This window comes from Lipotes vexillifer, unplaced genomic scaffold (genome assembly GCF_000442215.2).
Source record: "Lipotes vexillifer unplaced genomic scaffold, Lipotes_vexillifer_v1.1 scaffold241, whole genome shotgun sequence".
Classification (NCBI taxonomy): Eukaryota; Metazoa; Chordata; class Mammalia; order Artiodactyla; family Lipotidae; genus Lipotes; species Lipotes vexillifer.
This window is the reverse complement of record NW_006784922.1, coordinates 6,459,333-6,482,717: the sequence shown is the minus strand read 5'-3', so window position 1 is coordinate 6,482,717 and position 23,385 is coordinate 6,459,333. Positions and strand designations below refer to the sequence as shown.

Here is a 23,385-nt window from a genome sequence, read left to right as displayed (position 1 = left end):
TTATACCTAAAATTGATTAAGCACTTAGGAAATGCTTATGGAGTATGTACAATACAGGGAATAAGTTAAACAGTATAATTTCTACATTAAATAACACCAGTTCATTTCTATAGTAAACACCTTTATATTTCCTTAAATGACTTAAAAAATATCCTTGCAGCATAAGGGCAGATATTACTCCTACATCATAGATAAGGAAATTAAGGAACAAAGAGCTAAATAAACTGTAAAAGGTAGTGCACTGAAACTGTCAAAGCCAGTTGGTTTTCAGCTCAGGTTCCCTTCCTTTGGATTACTGTTGGTCTTGTTAACCTAAAACACTGTGAAGAAAATCTTTTTGATGTGAGCTCTCTCAGCAAAGAGTTCTTTCTCTGTGTTATGATTTTACCCAGCAAACTTCTCCACCATAATACTTGTCATCGGCAAATTGGGATTTCTCCTTTTGCTGTAAATCCTGAGGGAAATGAGGAAGGAGAAGCCTGGGAAGGCAGGTAAAATCATCAAGAGAAATTTTAATTTTTGAAGAGATGTTTCACTGACCTCTCCAGGACCTCTACTTTAAATTTGATCATTCCCAAATTCTCATGAGGTGCATAGGAACAGAATTCATAACTATTCCTTTACAGATAAGAAAAGTGAGACTTGTCAGAGAATCTAGAGAATTCACCTTCAGTTGCTTAACTTCTGAGTCTGTAAAAAGTCTCTATGACTCTAAAAAAAACCCACCATATAAAAGCCTCCTGCTTTTACTTAAAATAATTCTAGTTGCTTAACAATTTAGTCTACTTGAAAGCTACCATTTTCCCCCATTTGTATTTGCAGTTAACTTTTAACCACTACAAAGTTATGCTCTGCAACAAAATGATGTTTTAATTTCTAGAATACTATAGAATTGCTTTAAAAAAAAAACAAGTGATATATGGGAAGCACAAGAAAGATAATTCTGTCCTCTCTCTCCACCTCTGGCTGTAACATTTTACAAAATTGGTTTTATTCTGTTCAGGTAATAAAATTTTCCAATAATATCTTTATTTATGAGGATATAATCTTTCCAGAAAATTGGACCAAAAGAAGTACTGTTCTTAACGCCTCTCCATGAAGTATCCCCTAAGGTTTTTTTCCCTTTCCTTCCTGGACTCAGATTTGAAGTTGCTGGTTGCTTTAATTTGCTCTCAAACTCCTTAGTATTTTTGGAAAATACATTACAGAGATGGATTGTATGAAAATGAGTGGTAACTTTTGATTTATTATTACTGTTTGATGATTTTGAATCACCTCCTAAGCTGTTTTTAATCATCATTCTACTTGTTTCCTAGTAAGTGACATAAACACAAAGGTCAGGTTTACCAGTTTATAGGAATAATTTCAGATGTGGCAGAAAAGAAAATTACCAAATTAATAATAATAAAAAGTAAAGCCATTGGACCAAAAAGACAATCTGAACTATCCTCCCTTTATAAAAAACTTACCCAGTGTTCCACAGGGCTTATTTTTATAAGTGCAGATATCATATCTATAGAGGAGAAAAAAGAGAAATGAAATTTGTAATCTGATCAAATTTGTAAAATATTTTTGTATATTCATCACATTTCTTTCATGGAGCTCTAGTTGTCAGACCACAATCAGCACAATTATGAGCAGCCAGCTGGAGTGTCGGCATTTTCAGCACTCTGGGGGACAAGCCAGCTGCACTACACTCACAGCCTCTGGCTGCAAGCCAATGGGACACCTGCCAGTAAGAAAGAAAGGTTAAAGTGGATTTTTGTAATTGCAAGTTCCATAAAACCATCTACCATACTGTTTTGAAGCTAGAATAGCTTGTCTGCAGATTGCTACTGCTTCTACAAAAAGCAAATGGGTGGCTTTTTATTCCCAATATCTTTTGGACCTGCTGGAATATTTTTTTATTATAGCCACAGACTATATTTTATACTTCTGAGCTATAAGCAATATTTGGAGTTCCTTTAATACAGGTTCTTGTTTACAAATAAACTAGGGGACTTCCCTGGTGGCAGAGTGGTTAAGAACCCACCTGACAATGCAGGGGACACAGGTTCAAGCCCTGGTCCAGGAAGATCCCACATGCCACGGAGCAACAAAGCCAGTGCGCCACAATTACTGCTCCTGTGCTCTAGAGCCCGTGAGCCACAACTACTGAAGCCCGCAAGCCTAGAGCCCGTGCTCTACAACAAGAGAGGCCACTGCAATGAGAAGCCCACGCACCACAACGAAGAGTAGCCCCCACTCACCGCTACTAGAGAAAGCCTGTGCACAGCAACGAAGACCCAACGCAGCCCAAAATAAAATATAAATAATTAATTTTTAAAAATAAAAATAATCTAGGGCAATACAGCAATGGGAATAAAATTGATATCACATAGTTTTCCTAGCTGTATACCAGCAATTTAGTGTGGTTAAAATACAAATATTTTACAAACAGCTAAATAAATAGCTCAATAGAAAGCTTTCCTAATGATGGTCAGATACTTATTCTAATGCTGTACTATATTATAACTCAATACAAAAGATGGAATCCATAATGTTGCATATTTTAAAATATATTACATTTAGAATGCTAAATCAGTATTGATGTGGACATTTATTTTTAGTATTTTTATAATATCTTTGTAAACTAATCTCTAAAATCAAAAGTATTCAAAGTTCTAAAGTGAGAATAAAAAATAGTCAAAAAGACTGAACATTTTTATTTGCCTACAATTTATGCTACAAATGAAAAGATTTTCAGGAAAAAAATAAAATTTCATGAAAAAATAAAATAAATGAAAGTCCAGGTGGTAAAAGTTTTTTTTTTAATTGTATATAAATAATGGTTAGTCCATAGTACTAGAGGAAGGCATTAATAATTAATCCCATTCTTGTTCATCAGATCGAAACTTATTTTCAAGAAACAAATATACCAGCATACCACTGGTTATTCTCATTAAAATCCCTAGAGACTCCCTTTGCCTATTTTTGAATTTCAAAATCTTCACCTTTTTCACTTTACATTTGAGAAATTGAGATTTCTTCTCCTCTGGCATGCCATTCTCTTCTGACCATTCACATATTCATCCCTTCTCTTCTCTTGTAATTGGAAACCACAGGATTGCAGTATCTGGTACACTCTTGAATATAAGATAGAGAGAGGGTACTTGGTGTACTTACCAAAGCACCAGAAAGTATATTCTGGGTGTCACAACCAATTTATCTTGTGATTATATGTGTAATGCCTATGACATTACATAGACAGAACCCATACCAGCAGTCTTCAACAAAATGTAAAAAAAAGGCTTCTCATGGGTAATGCAGATTTAAATGTTTAAACGGAGCCTACTTCCAAATCCTCAATTTCCATATGTACCCTTTCCTAAAATTGATTTTCCTGAGGATGCACCTGCAAGTCACCAGTATTCTGTCCCTCTCGACTTTCACAATCATCCTGTTTCTACTTTACAAAACAGAAAGCATACTTCTCACCCATCCCAAACCTTGCTATGGTGCCTTGTTCCCCACCCACCCCTGTGGGTAAAAGTCTCCAGAGCATAATGCAAAGGGATAATTCAAGAGTGCATTGGGGGAAAACCAAGATGGTGATTGAGTAGGAGGACGTGGAGTTCATCTCTCTCCACAAATGCATTAAGAATACATCTACAGATGGAACAATTCTCACAGAACACCAGCTGGACACTAGCAGAAGACCTTGGACACTGGAAAGGACAAGAAAGATCCCCGCACAACTGGGTAGGATGAAAGAAAGAAGGGAAAAAGAAGAGGAGAGGCAGCGGAACGGTATCTGTACCCCTGGGGGCGGGGAGCTAAAGCAGAGGAGAGGGTCCCGCATCCGGGGAAATCCCCTCACTGACGGGGAAATCAGTTGGGACAGAAGGGGAGCATCTGAGGCGGTTGAAGGAGGACGAAACGGCTTGTCTGTGACAGATAGGACAGAGTGAGAACTACACAGCTGGTCCGTGCCACAGCCCTGTGCGCCCCAGACTGGAACGTGTGTCTGCTGGTGCACACGGGGCCTGGGGGCAGGCGCTAAGAGCTGGAACATGCGGACTGAAGAGCAAACCTGGGGGCAAAGCTGCTGTTGGCTGCGAGGAGACAGCCTGAGGGGACGGGAAGGAGGAAATCCGCAACCAGGAATACTTGTGGAGGAAGCCCAGACTGCCGTAGAAGCAAGGCGCCACTGTTGAGTGATGTGCAGGGGTTGGAGCCAACATCGCAGCCTCTCTCTCCCCATGCGCCGGCCACCTGTCCCGCCAGGCACTAAGAAAAGCCCCCAACAGGGCTGGCCTTCTCATGCCTGCCACCAGGCACTACAAAAAGCCCCCACCAGAGCTGACCTTCTCGCGCCAGCCACCAGGCACTAGGAAACGCTCCCACTAGGGCCAGATCTCTTGTGCTTGTGGCCACCGACTTTCCCGTGCACCTGTCGCTACCGGGGCCCCCGTGACCCAGGAAGTCGTGCCACCTCTGAGCCCTGTCCTCACCGGGGCAGACCCGAATGCTCCAGGGCAGCCTTCAGAGCAGACTTCTGTGGGTAGCCCACATAACAGAGGTGGGGCTAAAACCACAGCTGAGCCCCAGGGGCGGAGCAACTAAGGAAGAGGAACAAATGAAGCACCAGACAAAGGATCAGTCTCCAAAATATACAAACAGCTCATGCAGCTCAATATCAAAAAACAAACGACCCAGTCAAAAAATGGGCAGAAGACCTAAATAGACATTTCTCCAAGGAAGACATACAGATGGCCAAGAGGCACATAAAAAGATGCTCAACATCACTAATTATTAGAGAAATGTAAATCAAAACTACAATAGATATCACCTCACACGGGTGAGAATGGCCATCATCACAAAAACCACAAATGATAAATGCTGGAGAGGGTGTGGAGAAAAGGGAACCCTCTTGCACTGTTGGTGAGAATGTAAATTGACACAGGCACTATGGAGAACAGTATGGAGGTTCCTCAAAAAACTAAAAATAGGGCTTCCCTGGTGGCGCAGTGGTTGAGAGTCCGCCTGCTGATGCAGGGGACACGGGTTCGTGCCCCGGTCCGGGAAGATCCCACATGCCGTGGAGCGGCTGAGCCCGTGAGCCATGGCCACTGAGCCTGCACATCCGGAGCCTGTGCCCCGCAACGGGAGAGGCCACAACAGTGAGAGACCCACGTACCGCAAAAAAAAAAAAAGGTAATAGGAATAACTAAAAATAGAACTACCATATGACCCAGCAATCCCACTACTGGGCATATACCCAGAGAAAACCATAATTCAAAAACACACATGCACCCCAATGTTCACTGCAGCACTATTTACAATAGCCAGGACATGGAAGCAACCTAAGTGTCCATTGACAGATGAATGGATAAAGAAGATGTGGCACATATATACAATGGAATATTACTCAGCCATAAAAAGGAACAAATGGGGTCATTTGTAGAGATGTGGATGGACCTAGAGACTGTCATACAGAATAAAGTAAGTCAGAAAGAGAAAAACAAACATTGTATATTAACGCATATATGGGGAATCTGAAAGAATTGGTATAGACCGTCTTATTTACAAAGCAGAAATAGAGACACAGACGTAGAGAACAAACGTATGGATACCAAGGGGGAAACAGGGCTGTGTGATGAATTGGGGGACATATATATACTATTGATACTATGTATAAAATAGATAACTAATGAGAACCTACACAGGGAACTCTACTCAATGCTCTGTGGTGACCTAAATGGGAAGGAAATCCAAAAAAGAGGGGATACCTGTATACGTATAGCTGATTCACATTGCTGTACAATAGAAACTAACACAACATTGTAAAGCAACTATACTCCAATAAAAATTTAAAAAAAAAAAAAAGAATGCATTGATCCTGGAGGATAATCCTTTATGAGCAAAGCAAGAAAAATTGAAGGGGATGACACTTGTTTCATCCTGGGAAGACCTGGGGTCTGTCAGTCTGATTGTTTATAAAGCAATCTATATACCTATCTCACATTTAGAATTCAGAAGTGAGACGGTTGTCATGGAGTGTATTAACAGGTTGATTTGACCTAAAAAATGAAGTCAGGCTTGTTATTGACTGATAGTAAGTCTGACTTAGCTAAGTAGTTTGGCAACAAGGAATGATTTAGCCAGTCAGATTTTATGCAGACATTTTTCATGATTGAATGAAATAGGCAGCTCCAACGTTTTGACAAAATTTATTTGAACCATATACACAATATATAATATGTTTTTAGCTATAGTCTCTGTAGCTACTTAAACTTGTGATAAAAAGTATTTTATTTTACTTATTTTTTTCTTTTCAACTCACTGCTTTTATTTAATTATTCATTAATATCTTTATTGGAGTATAATTGTTTTACAATGTTGTGTTAGTTCCTGCTGTACAACAAAGTGAATCAGCTATATGTATATATATATCCCCATATCCCCTCCCTCTTGAGCCTCCCTCCCATCCTCCCTATCCCACCCCTCTAGGTCATCACAAAGCATCAAGCTGATCTCCCTATGCTATGCAGCAGCTTCCCACTAGCCACACATTTTACATTTGGTAGTGTATGTATGTCAATGCTACTCTTTCACTTTGTCCCATCTTCCCCACCCCCCGCCCCATGACCTCAAGTCCGTTCTCTATGCCTGCATCTTTATTCCTGCCCTGCCACTAGTTTCATCAGTACCGCTGATAAAAAGTATTTTAGATATCAGCTTTAATATATACAAAGTGGTACATCATTTAAAAAAATTATTTTAGGAGGCAAATTAAGCAAAAAATTTGAAAAGCACAGATAAATACAACTTATATTTCCACCTCAAAGCAGTCCCTTCTCATCCCCTTTCCTTGTTCTCATTTTGCCTACACCCTTTATATTATACTCATGATGAATATTATTTCATTCTGTCACGACTGCAAAAATACCTACACAAAGGCTAAAGCCACCAACAAATAATACAAGCTAAAGCATCTTAGACTAGGATAATTCTATTTGCATTTTCTTCAGCTTTCTCCAATCCTCTAATATACCTATAGAATTCTCCATAAGCCATTCTATAGGGAAAAGACAGGATTTCCTAGTGGCTTCTTCATTCAATTCACACTGTATCCTTCTCTATTCTATATTCACAGAGAGCAGTTATGATCTATGCTTCACCTTTAATACCAAGTACTAAAGAGCAACATTTTTACATTCATTCTTTCTTATACAGATGTACTGAGCACTTATCACATGCCCAGGTATAGTGCCATATACTAGAACCTAAAGATGAATCAGTAAGTTGTAGCCTATTTGGGAAAAGACACATAAGCAGATAAGTTAAAAAATAATGTGAAAAGATGATTAAATAAAATAAATGTAAAAAAAGTTAAACTTAACACAACAGAGCCAATACTTATTAGCTATTATAATTATTGTCACAGTCAAGTTATATACAAAATACTATGGAAATACAGATGAAGGAATGATTCTACAATAGAAAACTAGGAAACAGATTCATATATAACATAACATCTGAAACAGATTTTAAAGATGTAGCCAGATAAAATAAAAAAGGAAAGGGTATGGCATATATGGGGAACTATGAAAAGTTCAGAGAGGCTGAAACATTGAACATATAGGGTAAAATAGCAGAATACAAACTTGGAGAGTTGGTGTGGGAAGGAGGGCTATTAACTACCTTGAATGCCAAACCAGATTTGTTTTTTCCTACAGGCAAAAGAAACTTAGAAAATAAGTTTGCATAGTAGGAAGGGTTTTTTTTTTTAAGTATGTTTATATGAATGTGTATACAGATTAAGTTTGTACACAGATAAAAGTCTGGGAGCTTAACGGTGGGTAGCTGAGAAGGAGGTGGGAGAGTAGGGAGAATATAATGATTTCTACACTATTACATAAATTTCTATATAGCTAATGTTTAATCAGAAAGCGTTTCACCTCTGCTGGCCTCTGATGATCAACACAAGAGATAGTTTATAGCTAGTCTAATTAATGTTTAGTAAATGTTGAAAATGTGTTTTTCATTGAAGAAAAAAATTAATGGTGTTCCAGATCTGTAGATTTGCCAAAAGATTTCAGAAGCACTCTTCTGCTCTTTATGAACACTTACAAGAATTCAGCAAACATTGTAGGCTATACACTTAGGTAAAGCTTCCGAGACTTGTGTGTCCGCTCGTTGGTTTGGAAGATCATGGTGCCAGCTGACAACTATAAGGGTAACAGAATTCTGAACAGAATATGTTCATGCACACACAGTGCATTTTTTCACGCAAAGTATTGTCAGAGCACCGAAATTACAACTGAAATGTCATCCAACTTATAAAATAAGGAGCATGAACTATTTTGTGCCTCCTTATTTATTTAATAAATATTTGTATGTTTAATGAAATTTGATCTAAAACTCCCCTTCATTACAATAGATAACAACACTCACTCACCAAACCTTCAGAGTATGCCTGATCATATTCACTTAGGTCAATTTGAAACAATAAAAATTCCTGATTGATGGAAGGAAGAGGTGATACAGTAATAAGAAAAATATTTACATGTAGCTATATCTATCATGATACATACTTCTAAAAGACTACATTGAATTTCCACTTCAACACAGAATTAACACAAATATTTTTCCATTCCTTGATTGTGTGTGCTTGTTCAACACTGTGTTATCTGTACATAAAAAAATGTTCAGCGTAAAGTGCAAGGTAATCATTTGAGACATTTTTTTAAAATTAAAAATTGCTTTAATTCTGTTACTTCCATACTTTTATAAACTTATTCTTTCACATTTTACCTTTTTAAATGTGTTTTTTATGTTATTTCATATTCCATCCGTTTTCTCATAACTATTTTTCCTTCTTTTTCACGCATATATTTCTGAATCTTTCCTTTCCTACAAATATTGTCTTTGCCCCATATTTCTACAGATGATAAGAATCTTGGTGAGTTATCTAATTCAAGCTATGCTACACTTAAACCAGGACGTCTCAAATTAGGCCAAGGATGAACCAGCTTATTTCAGCTTCTATATATATCCCTCAATCTTCTCACATCTAACCTCTAAACATCATTTTTCCACATTATGCCATGATAATCCTCACAAACTTCACACTGCACCCCTTTCTTTCTCATGATTTTCTCATTTTTACCTCACATCAAATTCACTCTGTACTCTTCTCTGCCATACTATGGTTTTGCCTTATTTTCCTCCAAACCTCAGCCACTTCGGGAAAAACTGCAAAGAAAAAAAGTGCAAGGAATCTTGCTTTAACCCAAAGATATAATCTGTGTGCTTTTAGGATTTACCTTGCTGCCACATAAATTGAAGAAAGAAGAGACAGAGGAAAAGGAGTTTCCCATTACCCACTCTCAGCACCCTTTAAACAAATTGTCTCTACTAAATCTTGACCAACCCAGATGTGGCAGGAGCACCAAAACTTGGGCCTTTGGTCTAAACTACAGGCTAGGCTAAGAAGTACACTGGCATCCTAAGCAGTGAGAGAAAAGCTGAAATATGATTAGAAAAGGTTCTCTGGATTCTGAAAGACAGCACTTTATCACTGTCGTACTTTTTTCTTTGTTTTCTTTTCATGAAAGAATAATAAAGGGCTCAGTCAAGGCAGGTGAAAAAGAGCTAAGAAATGTGATCATGGGGATTCTATGTAAAGCCAGATACATAAAGGAAATCAGGGTTCCTTTTGGGTGAGTAGATGAATGCATACATTGTCATTTCCTTACCCTAAATTCATATGGTTGAATTTTGAGCAAGATCAAAATCAGAGTTGGCTAAATATCTGTTACTATAACATTGGTATACTTTTCCTGCTGTGGATACTTTCAGCTATTTGAATCTCCTAATCACTTTGGCTAGGCATGGCTATCAGAAGAAACTGACCAAAACACATGATGAAGCTCCATTTTAAGGTCTGCAAAATATAGCACTACCTTACAATGGTGAAATACCTAGATGGGTTCTTCAAACCTTTTCCAAAAACTACATTCCATTCTTATGTAAGAGAAATGATCATTGTAAAGAAGCATTCCTTTCAAAGATTTACTTTTGAAAATGGAATGAGTTAAAATCTAAACTTTGAGTCTCATTTGTTTAACACTGAGTCACAGACTAACTTCCAAACAGAATGTCCTATGTACTGTGCTGTCTCATTTTGTTCTCTTAGATGTGGTGGTGAAAGCCAAATGACAGTGACACAGCACTTTTCAGCTTTCTTTACATGTACTGATATAAAACACGACCTCAGTTCTAAAGACAATTGTAATAAAATAATGAGGAGAAAAATTATTTTAACCCAATATGTGTGAGAATGTACACCACTTTTTATGATAAATGAAAAAGATTATAAGACCACCCGCCTTAGTCTGGGCTGCTATAACAGAATGTCATAGACTGGGTGGCTTAAATGACAGATATTTATTTCTCATAGTTTTGGAGGCTGGGAATTCCAACATCAAGGTGGCCACAGATTGACTGTCTGGTGAGAGCCCACTTCCTAGCTTGTACACAGTTGGCTTTTCCTTGTGTGTGCACATGGCCTTTGATTGGTGCTTGCTCATGAAGAGAGAGAAAGCTCTGGTGTCTTTTCCTCTTCTTATAAGGGCACTAATAGCATCATGAGGACTCTACCCTCATGACCTCAACTAAATCTAATTACTTCACAAAGGCCTCACTCCCAAATACCATCACACTGGGGATTAGGACTTCAACATTGGAATTGCGGGGGTGGAGGGGACAAATGTTCACCCCATAACATTTGACTCCTACCCCCCAGATTCACGTACAAATTCACGTCCTTCTCACGTACAAAATACATTCGTTCTATGCCAACAGCCTCAAAAGTCTTAGTACATTCCAGTACCAACTCTAAAGTCCAGAGTCTTACCTAAATATCATCTAAATCAGATATGGGTGAGACTCTATGTATAACACCCTGAGGCGAAATTCCTTTTCAGTTGTGAACTTTTGAAACCAGAAAAGCTATGTGTTTCCAAATGGAGGATTAGGCATAGAATAAATGTTCCCATCCCCAAAGGGAGAAATCAGAAGGAAGAAAGGGGTGATGGGTCCCAAATAAGTCCAAAACCTAGCAAGGCAAATGCCATTAAATCTTAAGGCTTGAGAATAATCCTCTTTGGTATGACGTTCTCCCCTCTAGAACTACTGGGGTGGTGGCATCACCCCATGGCTTTATGAGGTGGCCTCTCCCCTTCAGCTTGGCAGAGGCTGCCCACCTGGCTTCACCCACTCTGCTTCTATGAGGGCCCTCCCATGCAGCTCTGCAGGGCAATGGCCCTGCCCTCTGAAACCAGGGTAGAAGTACTCTTGCCTCCCAGGCTGCACAGTCTGGGCCTGTGGTGGGAGTAGTAGCCCTGCTGATCTCTGAATTGTCTTTGGGGTCCTTCTTCCCTTTTCTTAAAGGATAATGCATGTTCACAGCCTTCCTTCATTACATCTTATTTCCTCTGTTTCCTTTTGTCCCAGCTGGCAGTGTTTTTCCTGGTATAATCCCATCTCTATTCCTGACTGTTTAGATGGCTGATTAGGTCTGTAGTTCATATTCACACTACTGTCCCTATTAAATGGTCAGTCAGCCACAAATTTAGTGTTCTCTTTTGAACACACGCCCTCACTTTTTGCAATTTGGATAGGATGAGGATTTTCCAAATCTTAAAGTGCCAGTTCCTTTTTAGCTTAATAATTCCTTCTTCATTTCTCTCTTCTTGCATTTTGCTATAAGCGGTCAGGAGGAACCAAGGCCCTCCTTTAATGCTTTGCTTAGAAGTCTCCTCAGCTAAATATCCAATTTCATTGCTCACAAGTTCCACCTTCCATAAAATGCTAGAACACAAACATCATTTGGCCAAGTTTTTTTGCCACTTTATGACAAGGTTCAACAAGGTTCACCTTTTCTCCATTGTCCAGTAATCCTCATTTCTGACAGAGATATTGCCAAAATGGTCTTCCTATCTGTATTTTTATCAACATTCTGCTCAGGATTATTTGTGTATTCTCTAAGAACATGGAAGCTTTTCCTACAACTCTCCTCTATTCTTTCTGAGCTCTCACCAGAATCGTCTTTAAAAGTCCCTTCACAGCAATCTTAGGTTCTTCTAGCGGGCATCTCAAAACGTTTTCAGTCTCTACTCACTATCCAGTTTCAAACCTTCCACGTTTCTAGGTATTTGTTACAGGAGTACCCCACTTCTCAGTACCAATTGCTGAATTAGTCAGCTTGGGCTGCTATAACAAAATACCATAGACTGGGTAGCTTAATCAACAAATATTTATTTCTCATATTTCTGGAGCTAGGAAGTCCAAGATGAAGGTGCTGGCAGATCCTTTGTCTAGTGAAGGCCCTCTTGCTGACTTGCAGACAGCCACCTCTTTGCTGTACCCTCACATGGCAGAGAGAGAGGGGGTTCTGGTCTTGTTGGCTTCTTATAGGGACACCAATTCCATCATGGGGGCTCTACCCTCAAAACCTCATCTAAATCTAATTACCTCCTGAAGGTCTTAACCTCCTAATACTATAACACTGGGGGTTAAGATTATAACATATGCATTTTAGGAACCACATTCAGTCCACAACACTACTTTAAACAGTGAATTTGATTCAGTTTATGAACTTCACAAGTTACATTTTCTTATAATACTCATCTCTTTATCCAAATGACATTAATTATCTTGGAAAAGTTACTTGCTGATATTTTTGAACCCTTAAAACCCAAGACCACCCATATGTATATTATCTGATGAGGTAACATATTTATTATTATTATGTGACTATCTTATACAATACTTCTCAAAGATATGTCAGGGTTATTTGCTTAATAAATATTAGATATATTTAGCTACTAATCCTTGTCTTATGTCAGAGGCTACCAGTGTTTCTGCTCATGGAATGAATTAAAGATTTACCATAGATTGTAAAACATAGCCCTGGCTATTCACATGATAATATGAATTTTCCATTCATTCTGCTAGGGTTTTTCTATTAGGAAGCATAGAGATAGTTAGCAAAGAATGCCTTTGCCCTTGCAAAGCTGTCTCAAGCCATTGCAAAATGTTGATCTATCTGACAAGACTGAAATTTTCGTATCTAAGTTATAAAAGCCTACCAGCACAGGATTTTCATTCCTTTACAATCATCAGTAGCCTCAATTCAACAGATTATCATTTTTGTCCTCTGGGCCTATCCGCAATAGTATTTCAATCCTTTTCCATCTCCTGGTTAACTGATTAACTTTCTCCTTGATTGTTTTGTCACTAAATCATGATATATTCTTTACAATGAATAAATTGTTTCTATATTTCTACACATTCACAAAAATGGGATATTACGTTGTTTGCATCCTGTCTTTTAGCTAACAATATATTTTGAGCATCTTTCTATGTCAGTAAAGAAACATGCACATCATTTTAATGACTCTATCAAATTCTACTGTAACAAAATTTAAACAATGCCCTATTGTTGAAAACTTAAATGGTTTCCAAGTTTTCACTGATACAAACTTAATCACAATGAATATCACTATAATTTTGCACATTTATCTGATAATTTTTTCATATTCAAATCCTAGAAGAGAAACACATTTAAGGATTATCATTCATATTGTAATGATCTCACCCTTGCCCACTTCAATAACCTTATGTCCACCTCTCTCCCCTCTCTGCAATCTCAAGTCGCATTTACCTTCTTTTGGTTTCCTGAACATACCGTATTTCCTTCCATTTCATGAACTTTGACCTTGCTCTTACCTCTATCTGAAACACTTTTCTACCAACCCTACTCTCTTTGCTAGGTTACTCCTACTAATCTTCCAGATTCCTAGTCAATGCACTTCCTCAAGGAAGTCTTCCTTGACTAGATGAGGTTCCCCTAATCAATACTTGTCAAACTCTCTAAATTTTTCCTTCATAGCTCTAATCAGACTGGTACTTTCATGTATGTGTCTTTCCCACTAGACTGCAAATTCTTTGAGATTAGGGACTGGGCTGTTTTGCTCACTACTGTATCCCAGCACCCAGCACAATGCCTGGAGCACAATAGGTATTCAGTGTTTATAGAATTAATGCCCTCTAGAAAAGTTATATCAATTTATGCCTCCACAATCCTATTTCCTGATACCCTTGTCACCAGTTAATGAGAAGAAAGTTATTTTAAGGTATTGAAACAAAGTTAAATAATGAAGTTCTTTTCTTTTTAAAATAAATGTATTTATTTATTTATTTATTTTTGGCTGCGTTGGGTCTTTGTTGCTGCACATGGGCTTTCTCTGGTTGCGGCGAGCGGGGGCCACTCTTCATTGCGGTTCCCGGGCTTCTCACTGTGGTGGCTTCTCTTGTTGCGGAGCACGGGCTCTAGGCGCGCGGGCTTCAGTAGTTGTGGCTCGCAGGCTCCGTAGTTGTGGCTCGCGGGATCTAGAGCGCAGGCTCAGTAGTTGTGGTGCATGGGCTTAGCTGCTCCATGGCATATGGTATCTTCCCAGACCAGGGCTCGAACCAGTGTTCACTGCATTGGCAGGCGGATTCTTAACCACTGCGCCACCAGGGAAGCCCAAATGAAGCTCTTGTGTGTTTGTCAGGGAAGCAGAATTTTTTTAAAGGTACATTTAATATAGCATTGTCTTGGTAAGTAGATAATGGAACAAGTTTGATTCATTAAAAATTTATCTGCTAAAAGATTCTCTCATATTAATAAATTTAAAAACTAAACCACTTTTACAACAAATATTTACTGAGAGCTTACCATGTGTTGGGATAAGGAAAACCACGGACAGGACTAACTAACTCTTCATCTGAAGATGCTTAGAAACTTTTCTAAGATCAGTAAAGGTTTAATCAGGCATCATTAGAAAGAGAAAATCTTTTCACTCTTTTACACCACTGGAGTACAATTTATTGGACTCAACTTTATTCATTTTAGTTATTTTTGTGCCCTCCTTTTCCTTTGTTCTTTCACAAGAACTGGATAACCTTTTCTCAGGGTAGCTGTATTCATCTTTTGAGCTCCAACTCTACTTATAACACCCTAATTTATATCCTTAAGTATCTCTTGTTGGGGTGAATGCAAATATCTTTTATCCAACTCTACCTTATATGTAGCTTATTATTCCTAAAGCATAACTCTGCTCATGCCATTCTCCCACTCAAAAATTCAACTCTCTCCAAAAATCTAAACACTGTAGCTTGGAGTTGAAGAACCCTCAAAAATCTCAACTTACCTTTTTAGAATTATCTTTTACTTCTCCCTAAATTTGTCTTTTATTCTAGCTAAATTTGACTGGTGGTGCAGTGGTTAAGAATCCGCCTGCCAATTCAGGGGACACGGGTTCAATCCCTGGTCTGGGAATATCCCACATGTCACACAGCAACTAAGCCCGTGAGCCACAACTATTGAGCCTGTGCTCCAGAGCCCATGAGCCACAACTACTGAGCCCGCGCACCACAACTACTGAAACTTGCGCGCCCTAGAGCCCACGTGCCACAACTACTGGGCCCACGTGCTGCAACTACTGAAGCCTGCATGCCTAGAGCCCATGCTCTGCAACAAGAGAAGCCACCGCAATGAGAGGCCCGTGTACCACAACAAAGAGTAGCCCCACTTGCTGCAACTACAGAAAGCCCGCACGCATCAATGAAGACCCAACACAGCCAAAAAAAAAAAAAAAAAGAAATTGACTATATACTCACCGTTGTCTAAAAAGGCCCTCATCTTTCTCACATCCCACACTTTGATCATGCAATATCCTCCTCCATTTATACTGTGAAATTCTAGACATCATTTAGGCTCAGTTCCAATATCTCATCCTTCATTATGCCTGAAGTGACCTATTCCTTTTCTAATTATTACAGCATTCTGTGTTTCACAGTGTTGTTTTATACCACAGTTTCTTGTATAAACTTCATTTTCCTCCCAAATACTCTCATCAGTATTTAGGGGATATAATAAAATCTGCGCCCCCCCCCAAAAAAAAAAGAGAGGGAGAAAGAGAACAAAATATAATGACTATGAGAGTTTGATGGGTTTCTTATCCTTGGGATATTTATATTTCTCATTGTAAAATTATTAAATGGTCCTCAGATTATGATTAAGCTTTTCATGTGGTTTAGCAACAAAGAAGAAAAGTGCTGATTATGTTAACTTGTACAGTTTAGTCCACTGTCAGGCCTATTTGTCACTGTAAATTAATAGTGAATAGTGAATGGGGCATTTTTATTCCATATAGATCAGTTTCAAAAGTTTGGTTAATTGTATGTCTTTAAAAGTGGATTTGAATGCTAACAAAAATCAGATTTTTAAATCTCCAAGGTTAAGGGCCAGGTTCTAGAGTATACTAAATTCACCTAATTAATAAATGCTACCTGAGTTATATATTTTCTTCTTTAGGGAGTAAATAAGAATCTCAATATTCCCTCACAGCTGTAGAAACAAACACATCATGTACTTTTTTTTTTTTTTTTGCGGTATGTGGGCCTCTCACTGTTGCGGCCTCTCCCATTGCGGAGCACAGGCTCCGGACGAGCAGGCTCAACGGCCATGGCCCACGGGCCCAGCCGCTCCACGGCACGTGGGATCCTCCCAGACCGGGGCACGAACCCGTATCCCCTGCATCGGCAGGCGGACTCCCAACCACTGCGCCACCAGGGAAGCCCCACATCATGTACTTTTAATATTAAAATATTTTCAACCATCACAGCACCTAGAACAAAAATGGATAAGATTGTTGAATAAAAAAAAGGTTCGTTTTCTAAAAAGAATAAAATAATTAATAGGTTGCTCTTTGGTTAGAAAACAAATTACCTGCCTATAAAAAAATACAGCTTCGGGCTTCCCTGGTGGCACAGTGGTTGAGAGTCTGCCTGCCGATGCAGGGGACGCAGGCTCATGCCCCGGTCCGGGAAGATCCCACATGCTGCAGGGCGGCTAGGCCCGTGAGCCATGGCCGCTGAGCCTGCGCGTCCGGAGCCTGTGCTCCTCAACGGGAGAGGCCACAACAGTGAGAGGCCCGAGAAAGGCAAAACAAAACAAAAAAAACCAGCTTCATTTAGTATTAAAAATTAATTTTGACATCACATAGAATGGAAATGCTTTATAAACAATGTAAAATTGATCAGTCCATTTTATATTATTTATAATATAAGGACAGTTTATACAAATAACTTTACACACTTACTACATATAAAATTTTTTTCTTTCTAAATTTTTACTGTAGCATCCTTTTAGTTTTACAGAACATGGTAGACCACAAGAGCTCTTTGCTTTAAAATAAAGTACATAGCTTATTTTGTCTTTTTCCTCAAAACCTCAAAACCAAAGAAGCTATTTAAAGCAAAAAAAGGAAAAACATAATATACATGTAAAGCACTGCTCAATGGGGAGAAGAATTTTTCTATTGTTAGTATACGGGTCTTTTAAATCTAGCCACAAGCAACCAATAGTCTAGTTCTGTTTGTCAGTACTTTAGTAGTTGATTTGCAAAGATAAATAATGTTTATTTGTGGTCAGTAAACTATTTAACAACATTGATTTTGAAAGCCTGACTGTGTTTCCAAAATGCATATGAACAGGCTACTCTTAGAAAAAAACACCACCACAGCATCTTAACATTTGTAAATATGTATATAAAATAGAAATATAACTTAAAACTTCAACATAATCATTTCTCTCTTTTATTGATATTCACCATCAAACCAATGAACAGTTGTCATTTGTATTCTAAAACACGGTCTAGTTAAAGAAAGTGGGGAAAGAGGTCATATTGACTATCCTTCTGATTTAATGGAACATCATACTACACTGTCTTATTAACAGAATTGATTATAACTTGAATTACGTTACCTCTATCAAGTCAACTAGACATTTTTCCATAAGGACTGATCATAAGTCAGAATTAACCGTTTATTTTCCTCAGTCAGGAAAAGAGAATGGGGCTTCCCTGGTGGCGCAGTGGTTGAGAGTCCGCCTGCCGATGCAGGGGACGAGGATTCGTGCTCCGGTCTGGGAGGATCCCGCATGCCGCGGAGCGGCTGGGCCCGTGAGCCATGGCCACTGAGCCTGCGCGTCCGGAGCCTGTGCTCCGCAACGGGAGGGGCCACAGCAGTGAGAGGCCCGTGTACCGCAAAAAAAAAGAAAAAATGAAAAAGAATTTAAAAAATGCAGGTTTACTTAATGAGCTACTACGATCATAAATGCTTCAAATGCCCTTTGAGCAGTCTGATGTAATCACTTAGGATCCACAGTGTTGCAAAAGATTTCACATGTCCCATAGTCACTTATTTTAACATTCTATGTGTAAAAATTTCCTCATACCTAACTAAATCCTTCATGACACAGGTTAAATTGATTTCTTCTTGTTTGACCTTCAGTGAAGATTGAGACCATCTGTTCTCCATCCTTTACACATAAATACCTCTAAGTCTTCTCTCGAATAATAATAATCCCTGCTACTTTAAAATTTTTCTTTTAGGTTTCTTTTTCAACCCTTTAATCACCTTTGTGGTCCTCCTCTGAACTTCCTCCAAGTTCTCCATGTCCTTCTTTAGTGGTAGAGCCCAGAACTAGAAACAATGCTCTCAAAAGGGTCTGACCAGTGGCAAGTGCAATGGGAAAATAATCTCAAGTTTCCCACATTCTTGATTTTTATTTATGTGACCTTACATTGTGTTTGCTTTAACCACAACACTACATTGTTAACCCATAATAATCTTATTATTCCTTTATTACTGAGGGGCCTTCCAACTTTACTTAAATATTGTCAGTTATCCTCTGGAGTTTATGATATTCTTCCTCTCTAATCATATTGCTTGATATCTGTACCCTACCATATTTCTTTATCCTAGTTTCTAATCAATATTCCAATTTGCTGAATTATTTTAGTCTAACACCACTTTCTACTCTGATATAGTAAGGTATTGATGTCTCTTGCCATATTTCTCTCCAATTCCAATTTGCAATAATTTATTAAGAATATTAGGGCTTCTCTGGTGGTGCAGTGGTTGAGAGTCCGCCTGCTGATGCAGGGGACACGGGTTCGTGTCCCGGAGCAGCTGGGCCCGTGAGCCATGGCCGCTGAGCCTGCGCGTCCAGAGCCTGTGCTCCACAACGGGAGAGGCCACAACAGTGAGAGGCCTGCGTACCGCAAAAAAACAAACAAACAAAACCGAAAAACAATATTAGAATAAGTGATCATTACATGTCTATAAGAGGGAATTAAGTGTTCTGAAAAAAAAATTGAATGCCAGCATTTATCCTCTGAAAAAGTATGATTATGGAGACCTTGTTAAATTTGCTCCTTCACCTTCAGGTACTAGCCCAGCACTGTCTGTCTCAGGGGCTAGAGGGTAGAAGATATGAAAAACCAAAATGCTTTCATAATTTCAAAAGGTCTCAGAGAGCTAGATTAAAATTTTCCCAATATACTGACCAGTTTCTTTTGTAGAAAACAATAAAAAGCTTGCAGAATCACAATACATTATAATTATTTGGGTTACCTTGCTCTACTAGGCAGGCCTTCCATTCTGTCATTAACTGAACAAGATTTGTTTGAACCAAAGTTTACTGATAAATACCAAAAAAAAGTACTTTCATAATGACCTTATTACATGTTGAGCTATTTCAGATAAAATACCAAGAAAACTGAATTGACCTGGTTTCCACTGGGTAGGAACTTATTAAGATGGAAGTATATATAGCCAGATAAAATCCATCAAGTCACCTATTGCTATCACACAGACATGAATTATATATTGAACACTGTTAGATTCACTCTTGTATCATTATAAATTATAGCTTTTTATCTGTAGTAAAAAAAAAAAGAGTAAAGGTACTTAAGAGATGAAAGACAAAGGTCAATACATAAATGCCATGGAAAAGAAAAGTAATCATGGTGTTCTATGTTCCATCTGAACAAAGCTGTTCCCAACAACTTTTATTAAAATTATCAAGTGAGCACAAATACTGTCCCCTACAAAGTGCAAAAGCAAAAGATGTTTCTAACTTTTATAGTTATAAATAAGAAACAAAGGTTAATTCATTGTTTAAAATTAAAATGGTAACCAGGACTTCCCTGGTCCAGTGGTTAAAGACTTTGCCTTCCAATGCAGGGGGTGCGAGTTTGATCCCTGGTCAGGGAGCTAAGATCCCACATGCCTTGTGGCCAAAAAACCAAAACATAAAACACAAGCAATATTATAACAAATTCAATAAAAACTTTAAAAATGGTCCGCATCAAAAAAATACTCTTTAAAAAAAAAATTAAATGGTAGCCAAAAGAAGAATTAAAAATGATTAGCTGGGGCTTCCCTGGTGGCACAGTGGTTGAGAGTCCGCCTGCCGATGCAGGGGACATGGGTTCGTGCCCCGGTCCAGGAAGATCCCACATGCCGTGGAGCGGCTGGGCCCGTGAGCCATGGCCGCTGAGCCTGTGCTCCGCAGCAGGAGAGGCCACAACAGTGAGAGGCCCGCATACACCAAAAAAAAAAAAAAAAAAAAAAAAAAAAAAAAATAAAGATTAACTATATTAGGAAGATGGGCATAAAGTCAGTGGTTTAAATCAGTGAAATTATTATCCATAAAAGAAACAAAAGAGAATGTATAAAATTGACAAATCAAAAAACTGTCATAAAAATCATATTACTTATAGACAGAGCACTAACTCTCAAGTAACAGCTGGAAAGGAATGGGGTGAGACTATTGATTATTACCATAATAATACATTATTTTGGTGTTAAAATTTTTCATTGCTTTATTAAAACTTAATCACAAATTCCAAATTTCACATCAGTAAAAACTGCATAATTTAGAAATAACAATAACTCTTTTATTAAAGATTATGAAGCAATTAAGAATATCCTACTTTCTGTAGGTTCCCACTTAATTGAATTCACAAAACAGCCACTGAAAGGTGATATTTATAGAATTATAATGTAACTAATAGCAAGCTAGGAACTGCCTCGCAATTTATTCTGAATATTCAACAAGGTTTCCTTGGAGGGTGCCAAACTAAAAAATTATTAGCCCTAATGTAGTTAAGATAAGTGAAGTGTCATGAAACATTTTGTGGCAAGTATGAAGGCCTGTTTAGCTGGTAAATTTTTTCTATCTGCCAATTTAAAGAATCCTTAACCTTTCTTCCAAAACCACTAACCTTTTAGTCTCGTGAGCACTGTAAAAGTAGTCAACTTTTTTTTTAGAAGAGGTATAAATCAAATTTGAAATCCCTAAAGTGCTCTTGCTGTTTTTTGGCCAAATCTAGTATATTGTCTAGGTTTTTCTTCTTGTTCTTTGCCCTTCACATTGCTTCTAAGACTAAAAATTTTTCTGAGCAAAAGTCCTTAATGGCCACTCTTGTGGATTCATCATAACCCAAAGGTGTGTCACAATGTGACGTGGTAATGTTCTGTCACAAAACCATCATACTGATGTGAACATCAACATGAATATTTCATGAAAATGAATCAATGGGTAAATATCAATAGTTAAAAGATGTAATGACAGAATATGTTAAAACTGTACAAAGACAAGGCAATAATCCAAGATGGGACCTTTTCTTAGACACAAAGAGCAAAATTCTAGAATGCAGAATGACCCTCAAAATACCAAAATAGTTGGAAAATTTATCTTCACCCAAAGTTTCAACTTCCATTATGAACTTAATGCCTGTGCTATATAGGACATGATTCTACTCTCACCAAGGAATCATTATGGCAAAAGGGAAATTGAACTGTGACACCCACATTTTGCATCACTGAAACAAGAAAAGAAAGTTTGACCAACGTAAAGATAGTACTTTACTCTTTGAAATCAAATGACTTCTCTAAATTCATCTTTACCCTGTCATGTCACTTAGTCACTTAGGTTTCAAAATAGTGACCACTTGAGAGATAAAACACAAAACCACCTTGGATAAATAGAATCGGGATTACTCTACCCATGGGAAATGAGTAAGTTAGGAAAGCAAACACCCTCTCTCATGCATGGCCAAGATGTTATTTTAATAAAATTATCAGCTTCATTTAAATTAATCTTTTTGGAGTTTGTGTTAGTATCATAATAGGTCTAGGAACATGTTTGATGATACTAATAATACATACTCTTCATGTTTTAGATTATTTCAGAAAATATGTCTGGAATAATAATTGCTGTCATAACATTAAACTATGTATTTTAATTCGGTTTCTTTATTTTTTAAAATGCTTCCTCCCATCCCCTAATTTCATCACTGCATTCCTCACTCCTAGCTCAAACATAAACACACACATTCATGCAATAAAGTGATGCTAAGAAACCATTCATGTTAGTATGAGATTTTATTTTAGTACCAGGGCTCCTACTTTTAGTAGACATATTCTTAGCTTACATTTAAGTGATTAAAGATGTATACCTTTACAGATTTTGTCAATATATTTCATACATCCAACTGTGCAAGCTCGATAGCCAGAAAAATACAAGGAATCACAAAAAATTAAAGGCGCAGATATTTTTTAATAATAATCCACTGAAATAATCTCATTTACAAAGATTTTTTTATCTTGAAAATAAAACATTTTTGTGGGTCTCTTTCTAACTAGTTGTTCTCAAAAGAAAGAGCTCTCTGATCTAGGCAAATAGGAGAACTAAATCCTATTGTGGTGTGGTGTGTTCTGGTGTGTCATTGAACCTGTCTACAATTATGTCAGATGAGGAGTGCTATTCTTTCCCTCGTTTATCTCAAAAGCATATTCCATAAGAATGGAAGGCATGCAATATGAAAGGAAGAGCCAAACAACAGGACCCCACCTCCCAGGATCCAGAGATCAGCTGGCTAGCCCCAAAGAGCCATGCTTTTTAGTTCTTGTCTTAGGGAAAATATTTTGCACTTTTTCCTGTTTAGAATTTAATATCTTTTGTTTATGTATATTTTCATCCCTGCCAAGTATCGCCTCTGTGTATGTCTCTTCAAATTAATCCAAGCCAATGACACCATACTAATATTTATCACTTTGCTCAAACTCTATTTCGCTGGGAAGTTGGAATTTATTAGGGATGTTAAGTTCCAACCAAATATTGATGCAGCTGCTCCCTTAAGTTTTAAGGGTATGTTAAAATTGTGTGTTTTGGAGAATGAACAATGAAGGTCTTCAGCCTTCTACCTCTGCTTTCCTTCCATATCTCAACTCATATCAAACTGGAAGGCATTAACTGGATTTGGCATGGAATTTGCTGTGGAGTGTGGTAGGGGTGAGGGCAAAGAAGAAGAGGGCCAAATAGTAAAAGAAAAATTAACAGAATTTACTGCACTCAAAACTATGTATAAAACTACTCCATGACCTACACATTTACAGTCAATTAATCTGTGACAAAGGAGGCAAGAATATCCAATG

At 38.0% G+C, this 23,385-nt stretch overlaps 1 protein-coding gene across 1 annotated transcript in view; it reads right to left on the bottom strand.

The window, feature by feature from the left end:
* Positions 1 to 23,385, bottom strand: part of ADAMTS6 (ADAM metallopeptidase with thrombospondin type 1 motif 6) — a 281,449-nt gene that overhangs the window by 164,545 nt on the left and 93,519 nt on the right. Inside the window, exon 8 of the mRNA XM_007457112.1 lies at positions 1,470 to 1,513. Coding sequence (XP_007457174.1) covers positions 1,470 to 1,513 — 44 coding nt within the window. The remainder of the gene's footprint in view (positions 1 to 1,469; positions 1,514 to 23,385) is intronic.